At 43.8% G+C, this 24,480-nt stretch overlaps 1 protein-coding gene across 5 annotated transcripts in view; it reads right to left on the reverse strand.

Annotated features, from left to right (window-relative positions):
• Positions 1–24,480, reverse strand: part of LOC123745435 (Exchange factor for Arf 6) — a 109,144-nt gene that overhangs the window by 70,324 nt on the left and 14,340 nt on the right. For 2 of the 5 annotated variants that reach the window (XR_006771336.2, XM_045726009.2), the window contains exons 3-5: positions 17,211–17,264; positions 15,477–17,079; positions 816–1,009 (exon numbers count right to left, since the gene is read on the reverse strand). Coding sequence is in view for 4 of the 5 variants with exons in the window: in XM_045726009.2 (XP_045581965.1) it covers positions 816–1,009; positions 15,477–17,079; positions 17,211–17,264 (1,851 nt within the window). In the remaining variant the exon portion in view is untranslated. The remainder of the gene's footprint in view (positions 1–815; positions 1,010–15,476; positions 17,080–17,210; positions 17,265–24,480) is intronic. The other 3 variants (XM_045726032.2, XM_045726030.2, XM_045726018.2) reach the window with 3 other exon arrangements.

Genomic DNA, 24,480 nt, shown 5'->3' on the forward strand with positions numbered 1-24,480 from the left:
GGCCAAGAATGGCCATTCTGGAGAACCAACAAGTCTGACATAGGACAACTACTAAGCGGATTCCAAAGAGAGAGCAAGCCTAGCCTGACGACATGTGAGACGAGAAGCAAAGAACAGAGACACCGCTTCCTTCAGGATAGGCCCAAACAGCTTCAACAGCGCGGCCGAAGCCCGCTGATAATTTTTCAGTTTAAGTTAAGAACAGTACTGGATACCTAATATTGGTACCGGTACTGGTCATCATATCTTCAGCCACGTTATTGCGACTCATCATCTATAATGGATACCTAACTTTGCCATCAGTAACCCTTAAGCATTATCCATGCAATGATTATTGGTTGGAGAAATTGTTTGTGAACTTTTCTTGAGAGGATATACTGTAGTGACAAACTGATCATTGGTGATGGTGTAGGACATACCAACAATGCTTCAACACTACCTCAGTAAGCATATAGTTTGCTAGCATAGCAATAATGTCCTAGCTAACCAACCATTCTCAACATGAATGTCCTAGTATATCCACCACTTTTAACATAACCCTTCAGAAATGCAATGGAGGGTTGGTACATATTTTTTTAATACAATTTCCTACTGCCATGCTTTAGGAAGTAGAAGAATTCCAAGACATTAATGTAAATTAGGTACATTTAGACATGTCAAGGTCAGATATATTCACTCATTCACCCACCCACATTCTTGTACACTTGCAGACATGAAAGCAAGTGTGTATGCTTTAAAGCCTTATCACTCACTCAAATAGCAATTTAAACAAAAAATTAAAAATAAACTTTTTAACATTCCCATTCTGTGCTTACCTTGTGAATTGAAAGTGCCAGGATTACATTCTAAGAATCGATGTGAGAAATGAACTAAGACACGTTCTCTCTCCTGAGTTTCGCCTGCTAGACAAAATTTGTCTAAAAACTTGCGAAGAGCCTTATCCAAGGTGTCACCTCGGAAATCGAAGTAGTTAAGGTATTCCTCAGCAACCGCTCTACTGAATTCATTGCTGAAAACATTGAAGAGAACAGATTTTGATGACTTGTAACAAGAATCAAATTAAGTACACCTTATCCTATATAATTTTACACAGAAAGGGTGTCTGATTTAGCCTAAGAAGTTCAAGCTTATGATGATCTACCCAATGATAATTTATATTACTGTATAGAGCAACACCTATATATTCCATTTTGTTATCAGTTTTATACTTGGTCCAAAGAACACGGGTACACAGTTTGCAGTTTTCCTCATTCAGCAAACTATCTGTAACTAGATGTAGAGGTTACCTATAACCATGTACTCTGTTGTCAATGTATGTAACTAGAGTTGGGGATATTGAAAATATGTACTTTGTCTCAGTGTTTACTATGAGAGGAACTTGATATTTTGCTTGCAACTAGGCAAATCTTTGCTGGTGACAAACAAGACAGTAGACTAACAGGAAGTAGACAAGTAGACTTAGGAAGTTATTAAATAAATAGAAAACTGAAGCCCAACAGGTCATCAAGGTAATAAAAAGTACGGTAGACTGTAAAGACGAGTTCAGGCAACCCTAGTCTTGCGTATTTAACAATTCACTGGAGCCAAAATGAATACCAGAATGAAGGATGGTTGCAAATGTTTTGCTATTGTTGAAGACAGGGATAGGTTACTCATATCTAACTACTGGCCAATTTGCTTGATTTGTTTGAATTGTTTAGCTCAATATTCGCAAACACCATTCGTACACATCTTAAAAAACACAGACTTATAAAGGACTCAGCATGGCTTTAATATATGGTCAATATGGCTTTAATAAGGACTGCTCATGCTTTAACAAATTTACGCTCATTCATTTATAACATATTTCAAGCAGCTAACAGTGAAAAAGATTTGGGACATTACGTTAATATTCTCGCTGTTCTATCTGAGCAGGCCACCCGGTAAATGATTTAGTCAATAAGGATGTTGGATCCTACTGCATACAATCTGACATAGGAATCACAGCCCAGTTGATTTGCTAACCTTTGAAGGTGTACATCAAGTATCCTTATGAATGGCAAAAGAGGATGGGTAGTTATGTCCCATGTATTTAGAGGCCTCTGAAGCTATCCCACTGCTATCCTATTTGGGGTCATCAGACAGAGTTTTTGTTACCTACCAGAGACCAGTGCCAGAACCTGGCCCCCCTCAGAGAGGTACAGGAAGCAATGACCATGAACACTTTACATTTAAAGTATGTCATCTTGCCATCGATCAGGGAAGGCACCCAGAAAGGTAGGCGAAACGAAACAGACCACTGTCTGGTGGAAAATTGCAACCTACATCCTCAAAAGAGCAAAGAACTCCCCCGGAAAGAAAACAAATAAGCAACACTTCTTCCAACACTTCTTTGGTTTCCTGGGAACATCAAATGCAGGTCCAATCTACTAGCATGGCTAGTAGTAGTACACGTATTATTGTAATACACGAGTTATTGTTTTGTTATTTAAGGGAGATGTTATTTAGGGGGGATAAGGGGGGATATTTTCAATACCCCCCTTATCCTACTTGTTAGGGAGGGAAGTAGGCCAGGGTATCCTGGACTACCCACCCTCCAGTTCTTGACTGATGTGATGGGCAAAGAATGAGCTGGCAGCCTCCTAGAGGGGTCTGTCTGTTAGATTGGCGCTAACATTCAAGGGCTAGTTGGATGGGTGATTTGTACTGTGGTTGTGCACATCACAGTTAAGGTATTTACCCCATGGTAACAAACGTTGATTGTTTGCCTCAATACTTCAAGATAAGAGTACAGTTTCAAACTTTGTAAAAGCAGTTGCATGTTTTGTTGCATTTATTTTTTTACAACCCAAAACCCAAAACCAAGATATACTCACCTGAAGGATTAGGTGAAATAATGCAAGCTCTTGCTTAACCACTGAATTACGCCAACCGAGTATTCTCGGTCGGTGGGAAACTGCACCAACTGAGAAAACTCTCTTTGATTTTTTCATACCTATTCTAAATGTGTGCGCGGTTGGTTGTGTACGAAATGGACTCTTAAGACCTCCAGTGAGAGCCAGCCATCTTGGAAAAAATTCCCAGAATGCCCTAAGGCTGCTGGCTGAGTTAGCACTGAGTGAGCAACCATGGGTGGCACATGCGCCTCTGGCTCCCAAACACCTGTCCGACACAGTGTTGAAAGATCGCGCCCTGTCGGTGAAATTCAAGCCTTATTGTTTGAATAACATAAGGGTCATAATATTGGTGAAGCTAGGCACAATAAGGACCTAACACAAAGGTCAGATGCAAGTGATACAGCACCTATGAGGACGATACAGCGAGCGTATCCAGTTGTAGCTCTGAGTGCCACCCTTGCCCACCTCTGCTATCTCCAATTTATATAGATGATACATAGATGAATCATTTTCTGCGTTCAGTGATGATGCATCTGATACAAGTAGCATAGATGAACAGTGTTAGCGGTTTCCATGGTGGTGTTTTCCATAGATATTTTCAAGAATAGCTGAATCTCTTCTTGACTGAAGGACACTCTTTGAGGCTGACTGAATCTCTTCCAGACAAACTGAGGTACTGAAATTTGATAAAATACCATGCCCAAGATTATCATCAGAGTGCCGGCGGGATGATGGGGAATTAGCCTCGGCTTCCATCATCTTTTGTCCAGTTGTGATGGTCGAGTGGTTAACCCTTTAACTGTGTGGCCTATAAATATGACACCCCACCAGTGCGCAAGAAATAAATTATCGGGAAAAAATTTTTTTGTTCTGAAAGTGTCAAAAACCCCTCCCTGTATATGGGTACAGTAACGGAATTTTGAAATTGTATTTACTTTGTCTGCTATGGGGTCTATAAGGTGGCGCGTGACGTCATCATTCCCCGTTCGCCAGTGACGTATGCTCCCGGGGCTGGTGGGGCGCCAGGGGCAGGGCGCGCGTGTTGCCGCGAATATATTTGTGTTCATTTTTTGCGCACAGTTCCAAATACATTTTATTTGTTTTTATGTGCTAATCCTATGTATAATGAATACGTACACTATATTATGGCAGTAAAACATCCATACTATCCAAGGACACTGTTACGTGCATGACACTTGTGAACACATATGTTGCACATATTTACCATGTATTATGCTAATTTATGTGTATATACAATCTATTTACAGACTATACACTGTCACACACTATATACTTTCACCATCAACACATTCAGAACACTGCGGTTGTGAGCTGTCACACCCAGCCAGCCCTCCCTCACTCCTCCAACATTGTATTCGCCAACATTGCTCCTCCCATCATACAGTTATTCACACCAATGTTTCATGTTCATTTATGTATATTTACAACATATGTACATATATATATTTACAACATATGTACATATGTATATTTACAACATATGTACACACTATACACTGTCACACACTATATACATTTACCATCAACACTTTCAGAACATCGCGAGTGTGAGCAGCCACACCCAGACAGGCCCTCCCTCACTTCAACATCTTACTCGCCAACATTGCTCCTCCCACCATACTGTTATTGTTTTTATTACACTATTTACACATGTTATATATACTTATCTACATGTTTTATTTACCAGAACTATGCAAGTAAGCCGGTATTGTGTCCAAACAGTACAGTGGCCACCATACACTGCATGAGAAATCACACAGCAGATGACGCTACAATTACGATGTCACCTCCCTCACCAAAATAGCTCCACTCAACATACTCCTGTTGCTGTTATTACACTATATACACACACACACACACACACTGTATATACCCATGTACATGTGTGTTCCCCATAGCAAACCACGAGGCTAGTATGGTGAGCATAACTAGAGTGGCTGCCACACAGTGAGGCTACCTCAATTCTCTCCCTCCCTCCCTCACCAAAATTCCTCCTTCCACAATACTACACACAACGCTAATTATAACCACAATCCTGGTCACTAATTTCTGTAAATGAATGATTGACCACAAGTTAATTTTGAAAAGGAGCCAAAGAAGTCGTTTGAAGATTCCTAGATGGACGAAATAATGCTGTGGTGCTGTGGCTAACGCTGCGAACATCGTGAACAGCATTGAATCACTGATATTTGAACATTGTACTCATTATCACACTCAAGCTGTTCTATAATACTATCATGGCTAAATAATACAGGTTATATATATATTTTGACATTATTAGGCGATGCTGTGGTCACACACTGAACAGCAGAGCTGTGCGCTCGTGCAGTGAGCACCAGCCTTGGTTGCTCACTCACTACTGAGGCTCTCACACCTGGCAATGTGGACCATGATTTTTTTTAAAGATGGCGTCTGTTTACAAGAGCCCTGAGGAAGCTGATGTGAACCCCATGTAGCCATGGAAGTTTTGAATGGAATGTAAAAAATAAAAACACCCGGAGGCGCGTTGCGCACCCGAAGCCTGGGCCTGCAGGCGCATTGCGCAGTTAAAGGGTTAAGGGGTCCTGTACGCCAGTTGCCGAGTGCTCCTGGCAGTATGGGTTCAAGTCACTTCTGGGGTGCGAGTTTTCAGTTGCATATATGCCTGGGGACAATTCAGGCTTGTTCGCGTTTGTGTTCCTCACGTGTGCCCCAAAGAATGAGGTGATTTGATAAAATACCATGCTCAAGATTACCATCAGAGTGCTGGCGGGATGATGGGAAATTAGCCTCGGCTACCATTATCTTTTGTTCGCTCATGATGGTCGAGTGGTTAAGGGGTCCTGTACGCCAGTTGCAGTGTGCTTCTGGCAGTATGGGTTCGAGTCAGTTCTGGGGTGTGAGTTTTCAGTTGCATATATGCCTCGGGACCATTCAGACTTGTTCGCGTTTGTGTTCCTCACGGGTGCCCCAAAGAATGAGGTGATTTGATAAAATACCATGCCCAAGATTACCATCAGAGTACCGGCGGGATGATGGAGATTTAGCCTCGGCTACCATCATCTTTTGTCCGGTCGTGATGGTCGAGTGGTTAAGGCGTCCTGTACGCCAGTTGCAGAATGCTCCTGGCAGTATGGGTTCGAGTCACTTCTGGGGTGAGTTTTCAGTTTATATTATATATATATATAAATATATATATATACATATATACAGTGGCACCTCGACTTACGATTGCCATTACTTACGATAATTTCGAGTTACGATGTAAATTTCATCGAAAAATGCGACTCGACATCCGATGGTGTTGTCGACTAATGATATTTGTTGGTACATGTTCAGGTCGACCGAGCGCGTGGTTCCTGGTCATGCAGCCGACCTGCCACAGTTTACTACAGCTGCTCACTTAGTGACGATCGCACCTATAAAAAATTTCGCTTTAGAGGTGATTTTTTTGCATTTTGATCATTAAAGTAATTATTATATATCACGCCATGAGTCTGAGGAAAGTCAGTGGTAAGGCTCAACATATGAGATCCCATGTAAGGATGACCATAGAGCAGAAACAAGAGATCATTCGTAAATATAAAGATGGTGTGTGGGTTGTTGGACTGGCTAGGCAATACAACAAATCTCAGTCAACGATATCTACCATACTTGCTAAGAAAAAGGACATTATGGGTGCTAAAGTGATGCATCATTACAGACAAATGTTAAAACGAAGGGGAAAAACAAATGTCTCTTGACAAATTTGTAGTGAGACAAACAAGCACTGAACCACAACCAGGTCCTAGTGGTATTCAGGCAAAACGTAGGAGAGAGAGAGAGAGTATCCCAGAGAAAACATCACTGCCTGATGTGATAATGGAAGGGGACTCCCCTTCCAAACAGTAACAACTCTCCTCCTCCCCCATCACCATCTTCCATACGCCATCAGGAGTCCTCCATAAAGGTAAGAAAAATTTAGGTGCTCTATTGTAGTTTGAAAAAAAACATTGTATTCAGTATAAAACGTATTTGTATGTTAATATTTTGGAGGGTGGGGAACGGATTAATTCAAATCCCTTTATTTCTTATGGGAAAAATCGCTTCGACTTACGATATTTCGACTTACGATCCGTCTCTGGGAACGAATTAACATTGTAAGTCGAGGCCCCCAGTGAGTGAGTGAGTGAGTGAGTGAGTGAGTGAGTGAGTGAGTGAGTGAGTGAGGAGTGAGTGAGTGAGTGAGGGAGCGAGCGTGCGAGCGTGCGAGCGAGCGTGCGAGCGTGCGTGCGTGCGTGCGTGCGTGCGTGCGTGCGTGCGTGCGTGCGTGCGTGCGTGTGTGTATTCCACCTGTCAGAAAACCCGACACCATTTATTAATATTAAATACAATATGCAAATAATATTGTTGCTGTTATACAGTATATATAAATTCATTCATAGAAGACGTGTCACAGTGGAATTTTCCGTCAATAGAAAACAAGATATCATTACCACATAGCGCTATAAATTCACCAGCTGGACAAGAGAGCTAGGGCATCTGTGGTGGAGAAGAGTCAGCCATTGTTGTTAAGACAACTAGTCGCTGAAGCAAGTTCAGCTCCTATAATTCTCCTTTGGACAGCTGTGTCACAGGAGTAAAGTGATTCCGTTATCCACACTCTACTACGTCTACTATAAGGGAAGTGTATTACTGAAACCCGTTTATTATCTGATCATTTCTGGCCAGTTAATGTTAGGTATATAGGGCGAACCGGTTAGCACGAGAGACAGCGACTCAACCCAGGTACAGTAATTATTCCTTGGTCCTTATCTTATAAATAATATACCAATATTTCCTCTGATATAGCTGCCGTATATATAGGATTCCGGCTTAACAGCAAGTTCCCTTTGACAGGAACAACAGAAGAGAAAACAAGAATTAATCCTAGTAAACCAGTACATGGGTAGATGCTAGCCTCAACCACGAGGCTTATTTGGTGTCACCATCCTTGTTTATATCTGGTGGACCAGGCCTGCCATACAATAAGACCTCTCAATTTCATTACTAATATATGTAGTTTAATATTGTAGTTTGAATGGCTGTATATATATAAATTAATATAAACCCCCCCTAATGTGCAAGGAGTCAATTTGTGAGAATATTGCAGAAATACAGTCCGCTAAACATCATACAAATTGCTATCGAAATATATACATTTAACGAATTTATAAATTCTATATAAATTCATATAAATTAAATAAATATAAATCTCACAGGTCGGTTCCCCACATTATTTGGGTCTTTGAACCAAATAACAGAACCAGTTCGAATCTCCCAAATCATTTGGTTATTCGAACCTAGATGGTCTACAGAGCTAGACTATCATCAAATTAAATAAACTAGTGTAATAAACAAGTGAACAATATATTGCCAGTCACAGCCAGTGACCGGCCGCGTAGCCTCTAGCGAGCTCACGACCCCCTCAGCCCAGCCTCACAGAGAGGCTTCCAGGTCACACACCAATTTCGTGGAGTGTTGTTCGTGAAGTGACAGCGCTTATTTTAACCCTTAGACCACATATTACCGCTCATATTGAGGGCCTAGTAACGAAAAATATTCAAATTATGTAAAAATAAATTCAAAATGTTAAACAAATCTCCAACCTATTGGCTTCAGTGTCATGAAACTTTCATCAAAATATTTTCAGAAAATGATTTTAGACAAATTTTTGAAAAATAAGAACATTTTGTTGATAAGAACAGCTCCTAATAACTGGAACTGAAGGATTATGCAGTAATAGAGAGATGCAAGCACCTGTTCAATGCTCAAAGAAGAACAATAGTAGTAAGAAGTGTCCACAAAGTGGATATGCAGTTGGTGCCTTTATATTATTGCTGAGTAATACATAATAACACAAATAATAATGAATAACTATTTTAATATGATCTATTTTGTTATATATCATATAAATACATTGTCCAATGTTAATATATGTTACTTTCATCAATGTCACAAAAATATTTTTTTAGGGGAAATTTTATTTTTAGGAATATAGTTTTTTCTCCTCTGTTTATTATCTGATTTTGTTGTAACCTTTACACCCTGGAGAATGCATATGTTTCCATAACTATGTGAAGATAGAATGAAATTGGTCAACAAATAAATCAGTCACAACTCGGAAAACTTGATACTTTTAATTTTTTTGGCCGATTTTTTCTCTGATTTCAAACTATTTTCTTTGTCTCTATTTTCTTAGGTTGTTTTGATGATTAGGGACCATATTAGGGCTTTTTCACTTTATATAAAGTATATCCCCTAAATCGTTATAATTATTATAATTATACCTATATTTTGTGTTTTTTGGGGGTTATTTTTTTTTGACTTCATTTCAACACATATTGACCTGCAACTTTCACATATTCGAGTACGAATGCCAAGCAATGTTTATTAAAACATACAATTAAATTAACAAATTAAAACTACCTTTATTCATTGTTGATAACTTCAACTTCAATTATCTCTGAAACTAGAGTTTCAACTCTGAGTGGATTCTAAAATTCCAGTTTTTGACCGATTCTCACTATTTGGACATATTGTGTGCTGGGCTGTCTGTTCTACAATCCCTTCAGAATGGATTTTTCATAAACTTTATTCATTTGGAGTTATAATTTTTGGGGGTCTAAATTTGCCTCATATTTCAAATGCCCTATTGACGATTTTTTTACAGTAAACTGTACTGAAAACCTATATACTAATTTGATGAAAATGAAGATCATATGCTATTCTGAGAGAATAATAACATTAATGAACAATTGGTGATAGTTCATATTTTTTATTCTGAAATGAAAATCTGAAGTTTTCAATATTCAATTTTAAAATTAATTTTGATTCTCTTGTTATTCAAGTTATGCTGTGATCATTTAGACAAAGTTGGAGCATTTGCCTAGTTGATTATGCAAAAAAAATTAGAAAGTATTTGCACAAGTTTTAAAATTGTATGTTAAATTATTTTGTCAAATCATATCCCTGGAAACATAAACCGAAACTGTCTCTATTTTCCACTTGTTACAACTTGTAATAAAGTTTTTACATCTCGTCTTAACGTGTTTATGACGTATTAGAATGTTGTTACATCTTGCTATATTGGTTGTTATAACTGGTTAGGTGGTGTTAAAACTTGTTGGAACGTTATACCAACGTCGTAGTTTCGGTGTGTGTTTGGCGGGATACGTATGTATTGCACGGTCTAAGGGTTAAAGCCAGCCAAATTAGTGGCTGCACCCTTGCAAGTTTATCCACGAATTTTGTGGTGTTTATTTCGCGAGGTCACTAATAGGATTTAATATTTCTAGATAATACTAGAAGCTAATAGAGGCTATCATTAACAAGTGTGTATATAATTTATCTTGAATAGAGTATTATTTAATATATATTGCACTAGTTTTCTCAATATAATATTTACTAATTGCCAACCCACAACAGGGTAGGATATTTACATTGACTAGTGTTTATTGATAACCTAGTCCCCCTATTACCATTGACTAGGTGAATTATTTAATGTTCATCCTAGTCCCATTTATTACCATAGTCTAGTTGTACTGATACTTACATTGAACAACCTAGCACCATTAATTAATGGTGCAGACCCTATTTTCGGTGTAATTAATACCAGCTCGAGTTGAGTTGTGTACATATAATAATTTACTTATAATCATTGCACCTTTGAGTGATTAATTAGTGTCTATACCAACCTAGGGTGATAATTTGAGGAGCTAACCTAAAAGGTACTTCCAGTGACACTGGTTTATCACTCAAATCATTAGTGTGTATGATTATATATGATGTGTATTAATTTTAAGAGCTAACCTCTAGAAGAGGTAGGATTATAGCCTAGTGATTGCAGAATATTACCATAGGCTACTCCATCAGTACTTGTTCAGCATTATGAGCAACCCAAGTACAAGTCCCACAAGGCTTACCCAGCTAGCCAGTATGGATACTGCAGGAAGAATGAAAAAAAACTTTGCAGGTCTTAAAAGCCACTTAACAAGACAGATCAAGAAATGTGAGGATTTGTCCCAACAATCTCCAGTTGATTATGCTGACCTGGAAAGCTATTATCAAGCCGCTACAGGTAAATTTGAGCAAATCAAATGCCAAATAGCAACATATGTGACTGAACTTGCCAACACCAATTTATCAGAAATAGACAACATTATGGTTGATCTAGCGAGATATGAAGATTCACACTCAAGCCATGTTACAGCCTTTTGTCAAAATAATTGCCCAGAACAAGGCAGCAACAACAGTTTCATCCAATCCGAGTCGAGATGAAGCTTGATTCCCTCCAATTAATTTACCCACTTTCTCAGGAAAAGATGAGGAAGATTGGGACGAATTTTAGAACAAATTTGTAGACCTTGTGGACTCAAAACAATCTTTACCTAAGAGTAGTAAATTCTCTTATCTGCAAGGTCAATTATCAGGTGAAGCTAAAACAGTAGTATCCCATCTAAGGTTAACTAACGATTGCTATGACCTCACAGTACAACTCCTCAAGGATAATTATGCTGATCTAAAAGTAAGAACATCACATTTAATACATGAGCTGTTGCATTTACCCCTCACCGGAGGCTTCAGCTGATTCACTCTAAGTCTTCAAGCTGGAGGTAGAATCCATGATCAAGGTCCTCAGCCTGACAGCCAATACTAATGTGGCTGAGTGGATCTTGAAAATAATTGTCCAGGAGAAAATACCAAGGGACATATTGAGACAAATGAGTGCTCATTACAATAAAAGTATCTTATCCATGAATGAGATATCTGAGGGTTTACGTTCAGTAATTCATCAACTATGAACACATGACAAATTAAAACCACCAAGTAAACCTTCAGAAATCAATAATAGTAAACCACAGCGTACCAAAGGTACTTCAAATCAATCTAGACAATATAATTCAACACCAAAGTGGAACAGTGGCAGTGTGGGCGTATATGCAGTGGGACCCTCCAAGCCTATAGTTACTGTGTCACCCAAGACTGTGACACCAAATTGTAATGGAAGCTATGGAACATGTTTGTTCTGCCAAGAGAAACATTCAATGTACCACTGCCCTAATTTTCCTGATTGTGATGCCCGTGTTGAGTGACTCAGAGTTGCAACATTGCACGAGGTGCCTCAGGAAACATAACATCATCAACTGTCAGGCCCAATTACACACGTGATAGGTGTAACAAGGGTCAGCACCATGCAGCATTGTGCGGAGACACCAAAACAAGGTCTCCAAACGCCAAGGTGGAAGATAGCATTCCCACCACAGTACAGTACTGCAAGGCGCAACAAACAATTAGTGTCCAATCAGCAAAGTCCAAAGGTAATACGACTTCAACAAGGCAGCCGACGGGCGAGCAGCCGAGCCCAAGACACCGGACCCTGGAACAGCCCCAAGCGCCCCCACGTCCTCCCCAAGCCAGTCTGAAGACAGCTCCAGGAGGGAAAAGAAGCGCAAGGCCAAAGCCAAGAGGCCCCTGGCGCGCAAATCCTTTGCCACCTGCTCAGCCAAAAGGGAGGGAACCTGCACATGGAGCTGCAGAACACCAACATCCTGGGGAAGGGCAGGAGCAAACAAGTACTCATTGAGGTGCTCAAGGTCGCCCCCCAGGAAACCTGAACCACAGGAGAAACTTCGCGCCACTCAAGAGTGCGGGGAACAACAGAAGGAATGCCAGGCCTCCAAAGCAAAGACAGGACAGTCCGCCAGCCAGGACGACTCTGGAACCTCGTAACGGACCCAGAAAGAGAACGAAGTCCCAAACCTGAAAGACGACGGATCCATCACCGAGGCATAATCCGGGTCACGCGGGAAACAGAAAACCTCCAGAAAGACGGAACCGATGCACCCAAGGGGACACGGATCCAAACCCGGGGAGGGGCAGACACCAAATCCAAGTCGTACGAGGAGGGAGGAAAAGAGAACCCCACACCTTGTAACAATAAGCCCCGCTCCAAGGGTAGAAAACCCCAGGCGGAGTCTAGCGGGGCCCAAGGCCCCCCAAGTCAGCCCCTCCCCAGCTCCAGGATCTCCCTCCTCGAGACCCGGGGCCGAGTCGTCCCCCAGAGCACTGGCCCCTAAAGAAAAGGCCGGTGCGGCCGAGTAAGCCGAACAGAAGAGGGCCCACTGGTCATACCTAGAGGCTTCGGCTGGGAGATCGGACTCGAAGGCCTCCGTCGCCACACCGGAAGGGGCATCCCCCGAGACTCAAGACCATCTAAAAACCAAGCAGTCAGACAGCCTAGCAGAGGCAGGTCCCGAGGAACTTGTGGACGGTGGCCCCAAGCCCCAAAGGCAACACTTACAGGGCACCTATGGACGATAACCCCTAGGCGCATGCAGCCCGAGTACCGTGGAATAACTCCTGGCTCTCGCACCCCTGGAAGACAGCCACCACACGCTAAGCACAGTGCTGAAAAACGCTGGAGCCAAGCACACGACCACTGCCTCTAGCATCAGCCTGAGAACTAAGGGTGGATAGCCGGCGTGAGGGGTCTGGGGCCTCCACTTCCCCCTCCTAGGGAGGGGGGGAGCGGCGCAGACAGCGGCGACGAGTGATCTCATAATCGTTTGCTCGTTTCTTTTAGGGGAGTTCTATTCACTTGTTCGGCTTTTGGTACCAATATTTTCACCAGAATAGGGGTTTGTTTTGGGATGCTTACCTTTCTGGGTGCCTGACCCGGTCGATGGCAGACATAGAATAGTTCCAACCACACGGGGGTTTCTATAGGCCATTGCTCCCCTTGCCTCTTCTGAGGGGGCCAGGTTCTGGCTCGTGGTCCCTGGTTGGCCCATAAAAATTCCATACACATGACTGATGTCAAAGTCTGACATTAGCATATCAGCCTAGTAAGCTTCGGAGAACAGAAGGGGGCTTCCCCCAGAAAATACTCAATTGCGGAAGCAATTTACAACTGGGCTAAAGTTTGGGATGCAGTTAAGGAGTCAACATTATGAAATTGTTGGAAAAAACTCCTGTTGCTTGATCATGCTGATGAAATGACTGAGGAAGAAATGGATTTTGAAGGATTTTCAAATGATATTTATCAAGAACTGCGTGCCGCTGGAGAGGTGGAGTTAACGCTGAACGATGTGGAAGAGTGGTTAGATACTGATTCAGTCGATCCATCCATTGGTGATTTAACAGATGATGAGATTATCCAAAATGTTACTGGCACTGTTGACGACGACAGAGAAGAAGATGAGGATGAGCATGATAGCAGGTTACAATCTGCTACGAGTGCTAACATATTGTTCCATGTTGAAAAACGCCTTGATATTGTTTCACAAACTGACAATCCAGAGCTACCAGACTTTTATCAACACCTAAGGATGATGAAAGATATTTGTCTCAAGGATATGACAAAAGGAAGGAAACAAACAAAAATAAGTCAACATTTTTCATGAACTAGTAGCAGAAAATCAACCAGCACAGCCGTACCCAGCAAGAACACAGCCATACCCAGCACCAGCACAGCCATACCCAGCACCAGCACAGCCGTACCCAGCACCAGCACAGCCGTACCCAGCAAGAGCACAGCCGTACCCAGCACCAGCACAGCCGTACCCAGCACCAGCACAGCCGTACCCAGCAAGAACACAGCCATACCCAGCACCAGCACAGCCATACCCAGCACCAGCACAGCCGTACCCAGCACCAGCACAGAAGCAGCTGAAGCCAACACAGCAGCAGCGAGCACCAGCAAAGCTGATGCAAACATCTAAAAACATCGTGTGTGGAGTGAACAGTTAGAACAAGTGTTAAATTTAAGAGTGTACATAGTGTCAAAATTAAAGTTGCAGTAATTTTAGTGTACAATAGTTTTCATATACAGTACTGTATTATAGTACTCAACATACAGCAGAACTTTCTTCCTTCCTACTAGCTGGTGGATCAGAAGGCAGACTGCCTGGTGTTAAACTCATGTTGTTTACCGACTGTGAAAGCCTGATTGACTGTAAATAGTTGAATGACTGTAAATGCCTAACCGGTTGCTACCACAACTGTGAATGCTTGACTGCCTTTGGTTATGACTGCCTGTGACAGGTCTTGACTGTGAATGCATGACTGACTTGGAACTGTAAGTGACTGGTTCTGACTGGCTGCCACATAACAAGAGGCAGTGAAATGTTTGAAAGGAAAATCTGGAATCAGTGATGCAGATATGAATTCGCTTAAGGCGAGCAGGGGATGGTCTCACCAACTCCTCCCTCTCTCCTCACCGTCTCCCATACGCCAGCAAGATTCCTCAGTAAAGATGAAGTGCAATTAAATGTTCACTTATTTTATTTATTGTTTATATTTATACCCAATTGTTTTGTATATGAAAAATGAGTAGTATTCTGTATAAAATGTATTTTTAAGTTAATATTTTTGGGTGTGGGAATGGATTAATTCAATTTACATTATTTATGGGGAAAATTTGTTTTGGTTTACAAATTTTTGGTGTACGACGTGTCTCTGGAAATGGATTAGGATCGTAAACGAAGGTATCACTGTATAGTATATATATATATATTTTTTTTAACAAATAATGATAGTGTAAAATTACAAATAAACACAGAAATATTTAAGATAACTTACTTTTTGGAAAGATGTCTGGAAACATCAGACTTCTTAAAGCCATCAAGAGAAATAAGTCGTTTTGCCAGTCTAACTGCAGATGGGATGTCCACAGCCTTGGGACTGTAGTGAAAGCTATGTAGTGAGTCTATATCAGACTCGTCCTCACTTAGAGGTGGCGAGGTGGTGCTGGAGGTTCGTATGGAAGCCTTGCCTGTTCCATCTTCTTCTGAAAGACATGTAATTTCATCCTCAGATTCACGCAATTCCTGGTAAGCAAGGGTATCTGGGGAGAGAGTGCCTGAGCCAGGGGAAGGTGGGCGAGTGTTAGTCGGGGTTATATCAGGATCACGCAAAGCATCATTACTGTCCTGGGGATCAGAATAGAGTGGTTCACTGCTTTTCTGTAAATGCTGGGGTCGTTTTCTGCGGCTATTCTTTTCAGGTCCTTCCACTTTAATCACAATTCGATTTTCATCCTGTTTTTTTACTTTGCTTTTATCAGAGACTAACCCTCTATTCTCAGATGTCATTACACCACCCATATTATGACCGTTGGGAAGAAAATCTTTGGTACCAAAACTATTCACATAAGATGAAGGGAGGTGTAAAGTTGGTGTCGTATCATCCCACTCAAGTTCATCAGGCACATCTGTGTCCGGACTAGTTAGGCTAGAGCTGTTAGAGCACACATTCTCAGATCTGTTAGAGCTGCCAAGCGAATCACGCCCACTACACATTTTATCATACACTCCACTACATGAATACTGCATGGAGGATGTAGGAGATTGGGGAGAGGTAGGGGAGGGAGATCTGATCAGAGGACTGTCAGAATCATGACTCGAGTGAACACTGTCAGGGGAAGTTGGGGCATTAAAAGTCCATACAATACGGCGGTCCTCATGAGGAACAGGGGAAGTACTATGATCATCACAGGTATCTAGAAGAGTGTTTAGTGAAGACGTCACATCATCATCAAGCTCTATGTTAACTGCACACATATTATCCTTCTGGTATTGCAAGTGATCTTCCGATTTGGAGATTCTCACGGAAGTGCTGGTTGGGGGGTAAGTAAATTGCACACCACTAGCATTACTATCAACAGACACAGGCGAACACAAACTCTGCGGACTTCCCACTTCATGTTTGGCTAACCTGCTACCACAAATGTCTGTTTCATTAGGACTTGTTGGAACACTGGCGCTACCTGACTTTCGCAAATCGTCAACAGTTTTCTGCTGAGGTAGCCAACTGGGATCATGGGAAGTCCGTGAGAGATTCAAGATAAGGTCACCTGTCATCAAGTATGCTTCACTTCTGGGTTTCTTCTGCTTGTTTCGCTCATTTTCTGTTGTTGTTCTATCTTTTAAATGCAAACCATTCTCCGAAGTTGTATGGTTTGACCCATGACTGATAGATGTTCTGTCAGAGGCATCAGAGAGTGTGGGACTTGGAAGGGAAGGTGGTGATGATGAGGACTGTTCAGGTGGTGTTCTGCTGGAAGATTTTTTTGCCTTAATGTGTTTTATACCTTGCAGGTCATCCTGAGTGATTGCTGTTCGTAATACATCAGGATTGTTTGGTGTCGCTAGGTACTGCTGCACACGCTGCTGAATTCCAACATCTGTTGATAACCAATTTAGGTTACAATTTTAAAGTTACTATAATAAAAATTCTATATTTAATGCACAAGCAGTTAACAGATGCAATGCATTCCTGGACATTGAGATAAATCATTACAAGATGACAACTTACCAGTTTTTAATTTGAGTGTCACTTCTGAAGTTGATAAACGAAGACAATTGAGAACTGCAGGAGAAAAAAAATAGTTAGTGCAAGCTACTAAAACTTATCAGATTTGCCCTTTCAATATGCTGTTAGCATTAAACAATTATACACTTATTCTCAAAACCAACTTGTTATTATCAAACTGTGAGCTAAATGCAACTGCCACACACCGTGAAGAACTGTCACATATGTAATGGGGAACTGTCACACACATAATAAGGAATTGTCACACACATATAATAGGGTACAATCACACACACAATGAGAAACTATCACACACATACTAATAGGGAACTGTCACACACACAATGGGGAACTGCCACACACTGTGACATACTGTGTAATAAATCTACTGAGTTTTTATGATAAAGCCATAGAAATACCACAAGAAAAAGGTGGTTGGGTTGACTGTGTCTATCTGGACTTAAAACCAGCGATGAATGTAATGAAATGACATTTTCTCGGTAGGGGCCCCAGAGGCTCCCTGGAACTATTGGACTGATATTAGTTAATATTAGTACGTGGCTTCAGTCATATGGAGTTGTCATGCCTAGCAGGAACCACTAGCCAGAACATAGTCCCCTCAGAGAGGTGAAGGGAGCAATGGCCTGTGAAACTCACATGTATGAAAGTACAGTGGCGCCTCGATTAACGAATTTAATCCGTTCCGGCACCAAGCTCGTCATGTGGAAAACTCGTCTTGTGAAACAACAATAGCACTGTCGTCGTAGGTGTCTGAGAACCAGCGGCAACGCTCGTTAATCAAGCAAAAGCTCGTCAGTCGAGACAAATTGTCTGCAAGTGGCTTGCTCGTTACTTGAAATGCTCGTAACTGGAGCCACTCATCACTCGAGGTTCCACTGTATTCGGGGTTGAGCATCCAGGAAGATAGGCGCTTCAAAACAGACCCTACCTGGTAAAAATATTCCAATCTGAGACCAAACAGAGGCAATAAACTCCCCCAAAGAGAAACAAGCTAACAAGCAATACATCTTCACACCACGTGCCACTCATTCGCAATGAACCCCCCCGCCCCCCAAGGAGGAGGAGAGGTAGGTCCCAGCCCACCGAGCTGGCAGCTGGACCGTCAGTTTGGAGGCTGAAAAATGGAAACAAAACCCGCAAATCAGCGGGAGGGAGGGTGCCAGGGAGCCTCCAGAGCTCTACCCAGAAAATGGTGTTTCATTACATTCAACGCTGGTTTTCTATGGGGGAGCCCCATCGGCTCCCTAGAGCCCCACTGGCTTCCTGGAGCTAGCTACCCAAAGTGCAGGAAAAAAGGGACGCACCTGGAGGCGGCTGCACCACACAACCCTGAACAAAGAAGGGACAACTGGCTGCAACCGGTGACCAAGGCGACACAAGACTGTTGAGGACCTGGCACAGCAGCCAAAGCCATGAACTTATGAACACCATGGGCAGGAGGGTAGACCACAGGCTGGCTTTATGCAAGAGCTCTGCGGATGACCTGAGAGACCCGAGCCCTGAAAGAGGGAACAAGAAATACAGGGTCAATCCATAGCACGTCCCTGGACACAGAAGCCAAGGTGCACAGGAAATGGTGTAAAGCCACAACCGGACACAAAACATGATGCACCCCTGGCCTGACCATCAATAACCCATGGACCCTTCCGGAAGCCTGCTGGCTCGTTCTTCACCAGAAAAGAAGGAGACGGCAACAAATGAACAAAATGTTCACGCAGACCAATAGAGCAAAAGCCTCTGCGCCAGAGGAAAGCATGAAGCTCCCCGTCCCTCAGAAGCCAAAGCCAACAAGAACAAAGCTTACTGGAAACAGTCTTGGACCAAAGGGGCCACCACAAACCGAGGGGAAGAAAGAAAGGAGAGCACCCGGACCAAAGACCAGGATGGCTCAGGCGGTGCACGAGCAGGCCGGAGGTATAAAAAGGCACAAGAAAGCCGAAGTGACATCCACCCCGAAAGCAAGCTGGAGCGGCTCCGCCAGCGCCGCACGATACGAGGCAACAGTATTCGGCATAAGATGCCGGTCTGGAAAGAGCTAAGAAATAAACACTAACAACACGAACCGAGACCGAAGACACAGGGAAAGGAAATGGCGAAAAGACCGCCAAGAGACTTTATACTGCCACTAAGAAGAAGACTGCAGGTGGGACACCATAAGAGAAGCCACCAGGTCACCATATAGATAGTGACACACCTGCCTCAAACTTCAGACGCGAAGCACAAAAGAGTAGAGTGAACCAGTAAGGTATCACATCGACCGTTCTGCTGAAAGAGACGGCGCCGTGGAAAATGTCCCAGTTTTGGACATCGAGCAAGCAGTGCCTGAAACCAAGGCTGGACCTGGCCCGAACGTCTGGCAAGCAAACGAGAGATGATGCCGAACGGCCAGGCCGCAGACAGAGGAATGAACCAAGATCTGACAGAGGACACCCCAGAAGGGAAACCCCGAGACCACAGCAGAAGAGCCACACAAAGCGGCCAGCCGCAAAAAAGTCAAGGACTGAAGAGACCCGCCATGGTCTGGTAAGGAACCACTAAGGACGGATTGGAAATTGGAATACTTCTAGCGAGCCGAATCCGTCATAGCAAAAGCGACAAAGCTGCATACACCTGCCCCATGCTGAGAGCCCGAGATAATGCCAGAGCCCACTGTCCCTGGGAGGCTCGGGGAGTACCGTGCACAAAACCCCAGTCGAAATACAAGGAATCAACTCCCGCACAGCCGCACAAGCAAACCCCCCCCCCCCCCCAAGAAAAAGAGCGAGAAAAATGGCTCGAAGAGCCGAAGCACCACCCCAGTCGATGCAGGCATCAGCGAAAAATGGGAAAACTGCAAAAAAATGCATACAGGCAGTATACCTCTGCATTCCAAGCCATGTAGACAAAACCCACTAGAGAAAGGCAGACCAGAGGGAGCAACAGACATCTGGGAGCCCTAGAGTGCAAAAACACACAAAAACACGAGCGTAGCTCTCATCCTGTAACTACACTTAGGTAATTACCAACGGATCTCCTCACACACCCAGTCCCGAAAAGTAAACACCACGATACTAAGCACCACTCTGGAGGCCAGGAACGTAAACAGGAGAACAAAATGGCCGCCAATGTAAACAAAGCCACAGCAGACCGGGAAGCGACCAAAAATACAGCATACACCGGCAAATATGGCAAAACGAAAGCCAAAGGGATGGAGGGAACGAAAACCCCCACCCCTGCAGCAAGACCCCTGCCCAAAGGAACAAAGGCCCAAGCAGGAGCAATGCAAAGCCCAAGCACACCAATTAGGTTTCCTCCATCAAGCCCCGAAACCCTCCCTGAGAGAGGTTCCGGGGCAGAGCCTACCTCTATGCCCTCCGCCCTTGAAGAAAAGGCAGAGTCCAAGAGAAAAGCCTTAAAGAAGGGGAATGCCCGCTGGGAAGACCCAGAAGCCTCGGCTGGAGGAACTGACTTAAAGGCCTCTGTATCCGCATCGAACGAGGCAGGCCCCCCTCCCCCGGTCTCATCCCAACTAAACCCAGCCCCAACTTTGAAACCCTCAGACGTTTGGGAGCAGGGGGGAGGAGGAAGAACAAGACGAACCACGCCATCAAGGGAAGGACTCAAGGGCGCAGACAAAAGCAAGGCCAAAGCCACCAATGCCCCTAAGTCCGGACCCTAATCAATACATGGCAGGCCCAGGGCATTTGAGAGGGTGACCAATCTAGCACATTGCAACAACCTAAACCTACCATGCAACACGACAGCCGCTTGACCCGTAAGATCTCCCAAAGAAGAATGGGTAACTGGAAAGCGAGCAGGAAAGAAGACCCGCATGACTCCGGGTCGAATGGTGTCGATGACCCAACAAGCAGCTAGACAGAGGCAGAACAGGCGATTGCCACCCTGAGACAGGGGCAACAAACAACCTGCAAACTTGCTCAAGGCGAGATGGGACTTGGAGGACACATCCAATGGTTACCCAAGCCCCGACGGGATTTTCCAGGGCCTGTAGGGGGGGGGGGGGGTTGTTTCCCTACGGGAAGCCCAGCCACTGGACCTCCAAAGCGGGAGGTCCCTTAATATCCCCTTAATATAGCCAGGCAAATTAAAATTAGCCCCTGTGATGTGAATAACCCCAGAAGCCCAGTTGAGGACTGCCCTAGTGAACCCTAGGTAGCATCTAATATGGACTGTGGCGGCCTTCCAACGTTCAATAAAGCAAACTAAAGAATGAAAGAGAACTCCGAGGAAGGACCACAACTCGGGACCAGAAAGAGTCACAGTCACTGCGATTATGCAAGCTGAATAATTAGGGGATTAGACTGCCTATCTCTTCTTCCTGGGAATTAGGCAGCCCAGTGCGCCCCAACCAGCAAACAACCACTCCCTACCCGGGGATAAACAAAAGTACTGGGACATAAGCTGACCCCAAGGACGAGGTTTCAAACCAAACAGTCACTACCCTCTACGGGAATGGGGACCCGAAGGACCCAGAGAAGGGAGCTCTGAAGCCCAATGGGTGTGCTCACGGGGTGCCTAGGGAAGGGAGCCCTAAGTGCATGCAGCCCTTGGTACAAAACTCCTGGCCACTGCCAACACACAGAAGAAAAACCAGCAGTGTGAAGCCAATTAGGTAATTGAGGCCAGAGCAGGCGTCCTCCCCGTATATCTTCAGTCAACAAACTGACAATCTAGGTGCCAGCTCGGTGGCCTGAGATCCCCCTCCCCCTTTTGGCACGAGTTTCGGCATGAACGAGCGGCGCATGTTGTAATGACGTGTTGCTTGTTAGCTTTTTTTTCTTTGGGAGAGTTTATCGCCTCTGTTCGGTCTCAAGTTGTAATATTTCTACCAGGTGGGGGTCTGTTTTGAAGCGCCTATCTTTCTGGGTGCTCAACCCCGGTCGATGGCAGACATTAATACTTTCATACATGTAAGTTTCATATGCTATTGTTCCCTTCGCCATATGACTCCATATGACTGAAGCCACTTACTAGTTATAGCCAATATCAGTCCAATAGCTTCAGGGAGCTGATGGGGCTCCAGGGAGCCAATGGGGCTTCAGGGAGCCGATGGGGCTCCAGGGAGCCGATGGGGCTCCAGGGAGCCGATGGGGCTCCAAACACCCGATGGGGCTCCCCCACATAAAAGGCTTTTGACAGACCCCACACAAGAGGCTGTTCTGGAAACTGAAATATGCTGGAGATGTGACAGGCAGACTTCTGACATGGATGAAAAATGTTCTGAGACAGATGAAGGCAGTAATCAGAGAGAATGTAACTGACTGGAGGAGCATTACTAGTGGAATACCACAGGGTTCAGTTCTTGCACCAATAATGTTCATCGTCTACATAAATGATCTACCAGAAGGAATACAGAATTATATGAACATATTTGTGGATGATGCTAAGATACTGGGGAAGATAGGAGACACAGACGATTGTAATGCCCTTCAAATTCATCTAGATAAATTAAGTGCTTGGAGCGTCAAGTGGCAAATGGAATTCAACGTGAAAAATGCCATGTTATGGAAAGTGGAATTGGAGAAATAAACCACACACAACTTACAAATTATGTGGAAATGAATTATAGAAGTCTAATAAAGAATGAGAACTAGGGGTAGTTTTGGATAGTAAGCTATCTCCAAAAGAACAAAGAACATTGTGAGAGGAGCATATGCATTGTTTTCCAACTTCAGACTTGCTTTTAATTAGAATATGGTGAAATATTAAAGGGAGACACATAATGAGAAACTATCACAAATAATGAGGATATGTCTCACATAAGGATGCTTCACACCCAAGGATATGTCACACCCACAAGTATGTATCACACACACAAGGCTGTACCACACATGCCAGGATGTGACACACAAATACAGATGTGTCACTACACACAAGGATGTGTCACATACACACAAACATATGTCATGCACACACAAGGATGTGTCACACACACAAGAATGTGTCATGCACAAGGAAGTTACAAGAAAGTCATTTAATCATTTTACTGCAAAAAAACAGCGTTGAATGTAATGAAATGCCATTTTCTGGGTAAGACCCGATGTTCCCCGGAGCTATCCGGGCTGATAAATGTATTAAACCCTGGCATCAGTCAAGTGAATGGAGTTCTTAGACCTACCAAAGACCACAAGTCAGAACCTGGCACCCTCAGAGAGGCTTGAGGAGCAATGGCCTATAGAAACCCCCATGTGGTTGGAAACATTCTATGTCTGCTATCAACAGGGTTAGGCACCCAGAGAGGTAGATGCCCCAAATCAAACCCTATTCTGGTTAAGAATTGCTACTGAAAGCAGAACTAGTTGACAGAACTCCCCAAATGAAAACAAGCATGATGTCACCATGTCACCATGCCACTGTTTGAGCAGCTCTGCCCTCCTTGGGAGGGGAAAGGGGAAGGCCAAGACCCCAGCGCTGGCTATCCACCCTGCAGTTCTGAGGCTGGATGTCAAAAACCGCAAAAAAATTGGAGGGAGGGGAGGGTTGCCGGGGAGCCTCCGGGTCTCACCCTGAACATGGCATTTCATTACATTCAAAGCAGGTTTTCTGGGGGAAGCCCCTTCGGCTCCCCAGAGCTACTTACTCAAAGACAAAACCAAGAGGGACTTACCCGGGAGGCGGTTGGCACTCACACCTCAACTCAAAGTCGAGACAACTGACTGCAACAGTCAACCCAACCCGACACAGGCCCGACTAGGCCCAGGAACATTGACAATGTAGCGAGCGGCCAGGCCCTGTTCAACCTCCATTTCCAGCATTTTATGACGAGTCGCTCATGGAATATATTGTACACCAAACGAACCTTCATGCGGCTCATCAAGTTTCACGTGCAGGTTCCCAAAGTGGAAACCTGCACATGAAGTTGAACAATGCCAACATCCCAAGGAAGGACAGGGGTGAACAAATAGGCATTGAGATGCTCAAACTCACCACCCCCATCCCAGGTAAACCTACACCACTGTCAGAGCCTCACGCCACTCAAGCGTGTGGGACTGACAGGACGTATGCCAAGCCTCCAATGAAAAAACAGGGCTATCCGCAAGCTAGGACGACTCCGTAACCTCATAACGAACCCAGTAAGGAAACGAAGATCCAAACCTGATTGAAGACGGATCCATTAAAGAGGCGTAATCCAAGTTGCGCAGGAGGTAAGCCGCAAATAGCTTCCCACTCCTCATGTGGCGGGATGTGGAAAGCCAAAAACCACCGGAAGAACACGACCAATGAACCCAAAGGGCTACAGAACCGAACCCGG

Source organism: Procambarus clarkii, chromosome 10, assembly GCF_040958095.1.
Source record: "Procambarus clarkii isolate CNS0578487 chromosome 10, FALCON_Pclarkii_2.0, whole genome shotgun sequence".
In the NCBI taxonomy this organism is placed as follows: domain Eukaryota; kingdom Metazoa; phylum Arthropoda; class Malacostraca; order Decapoda; family Cambaridae; genus Procambarus; species Procambarus clarkii.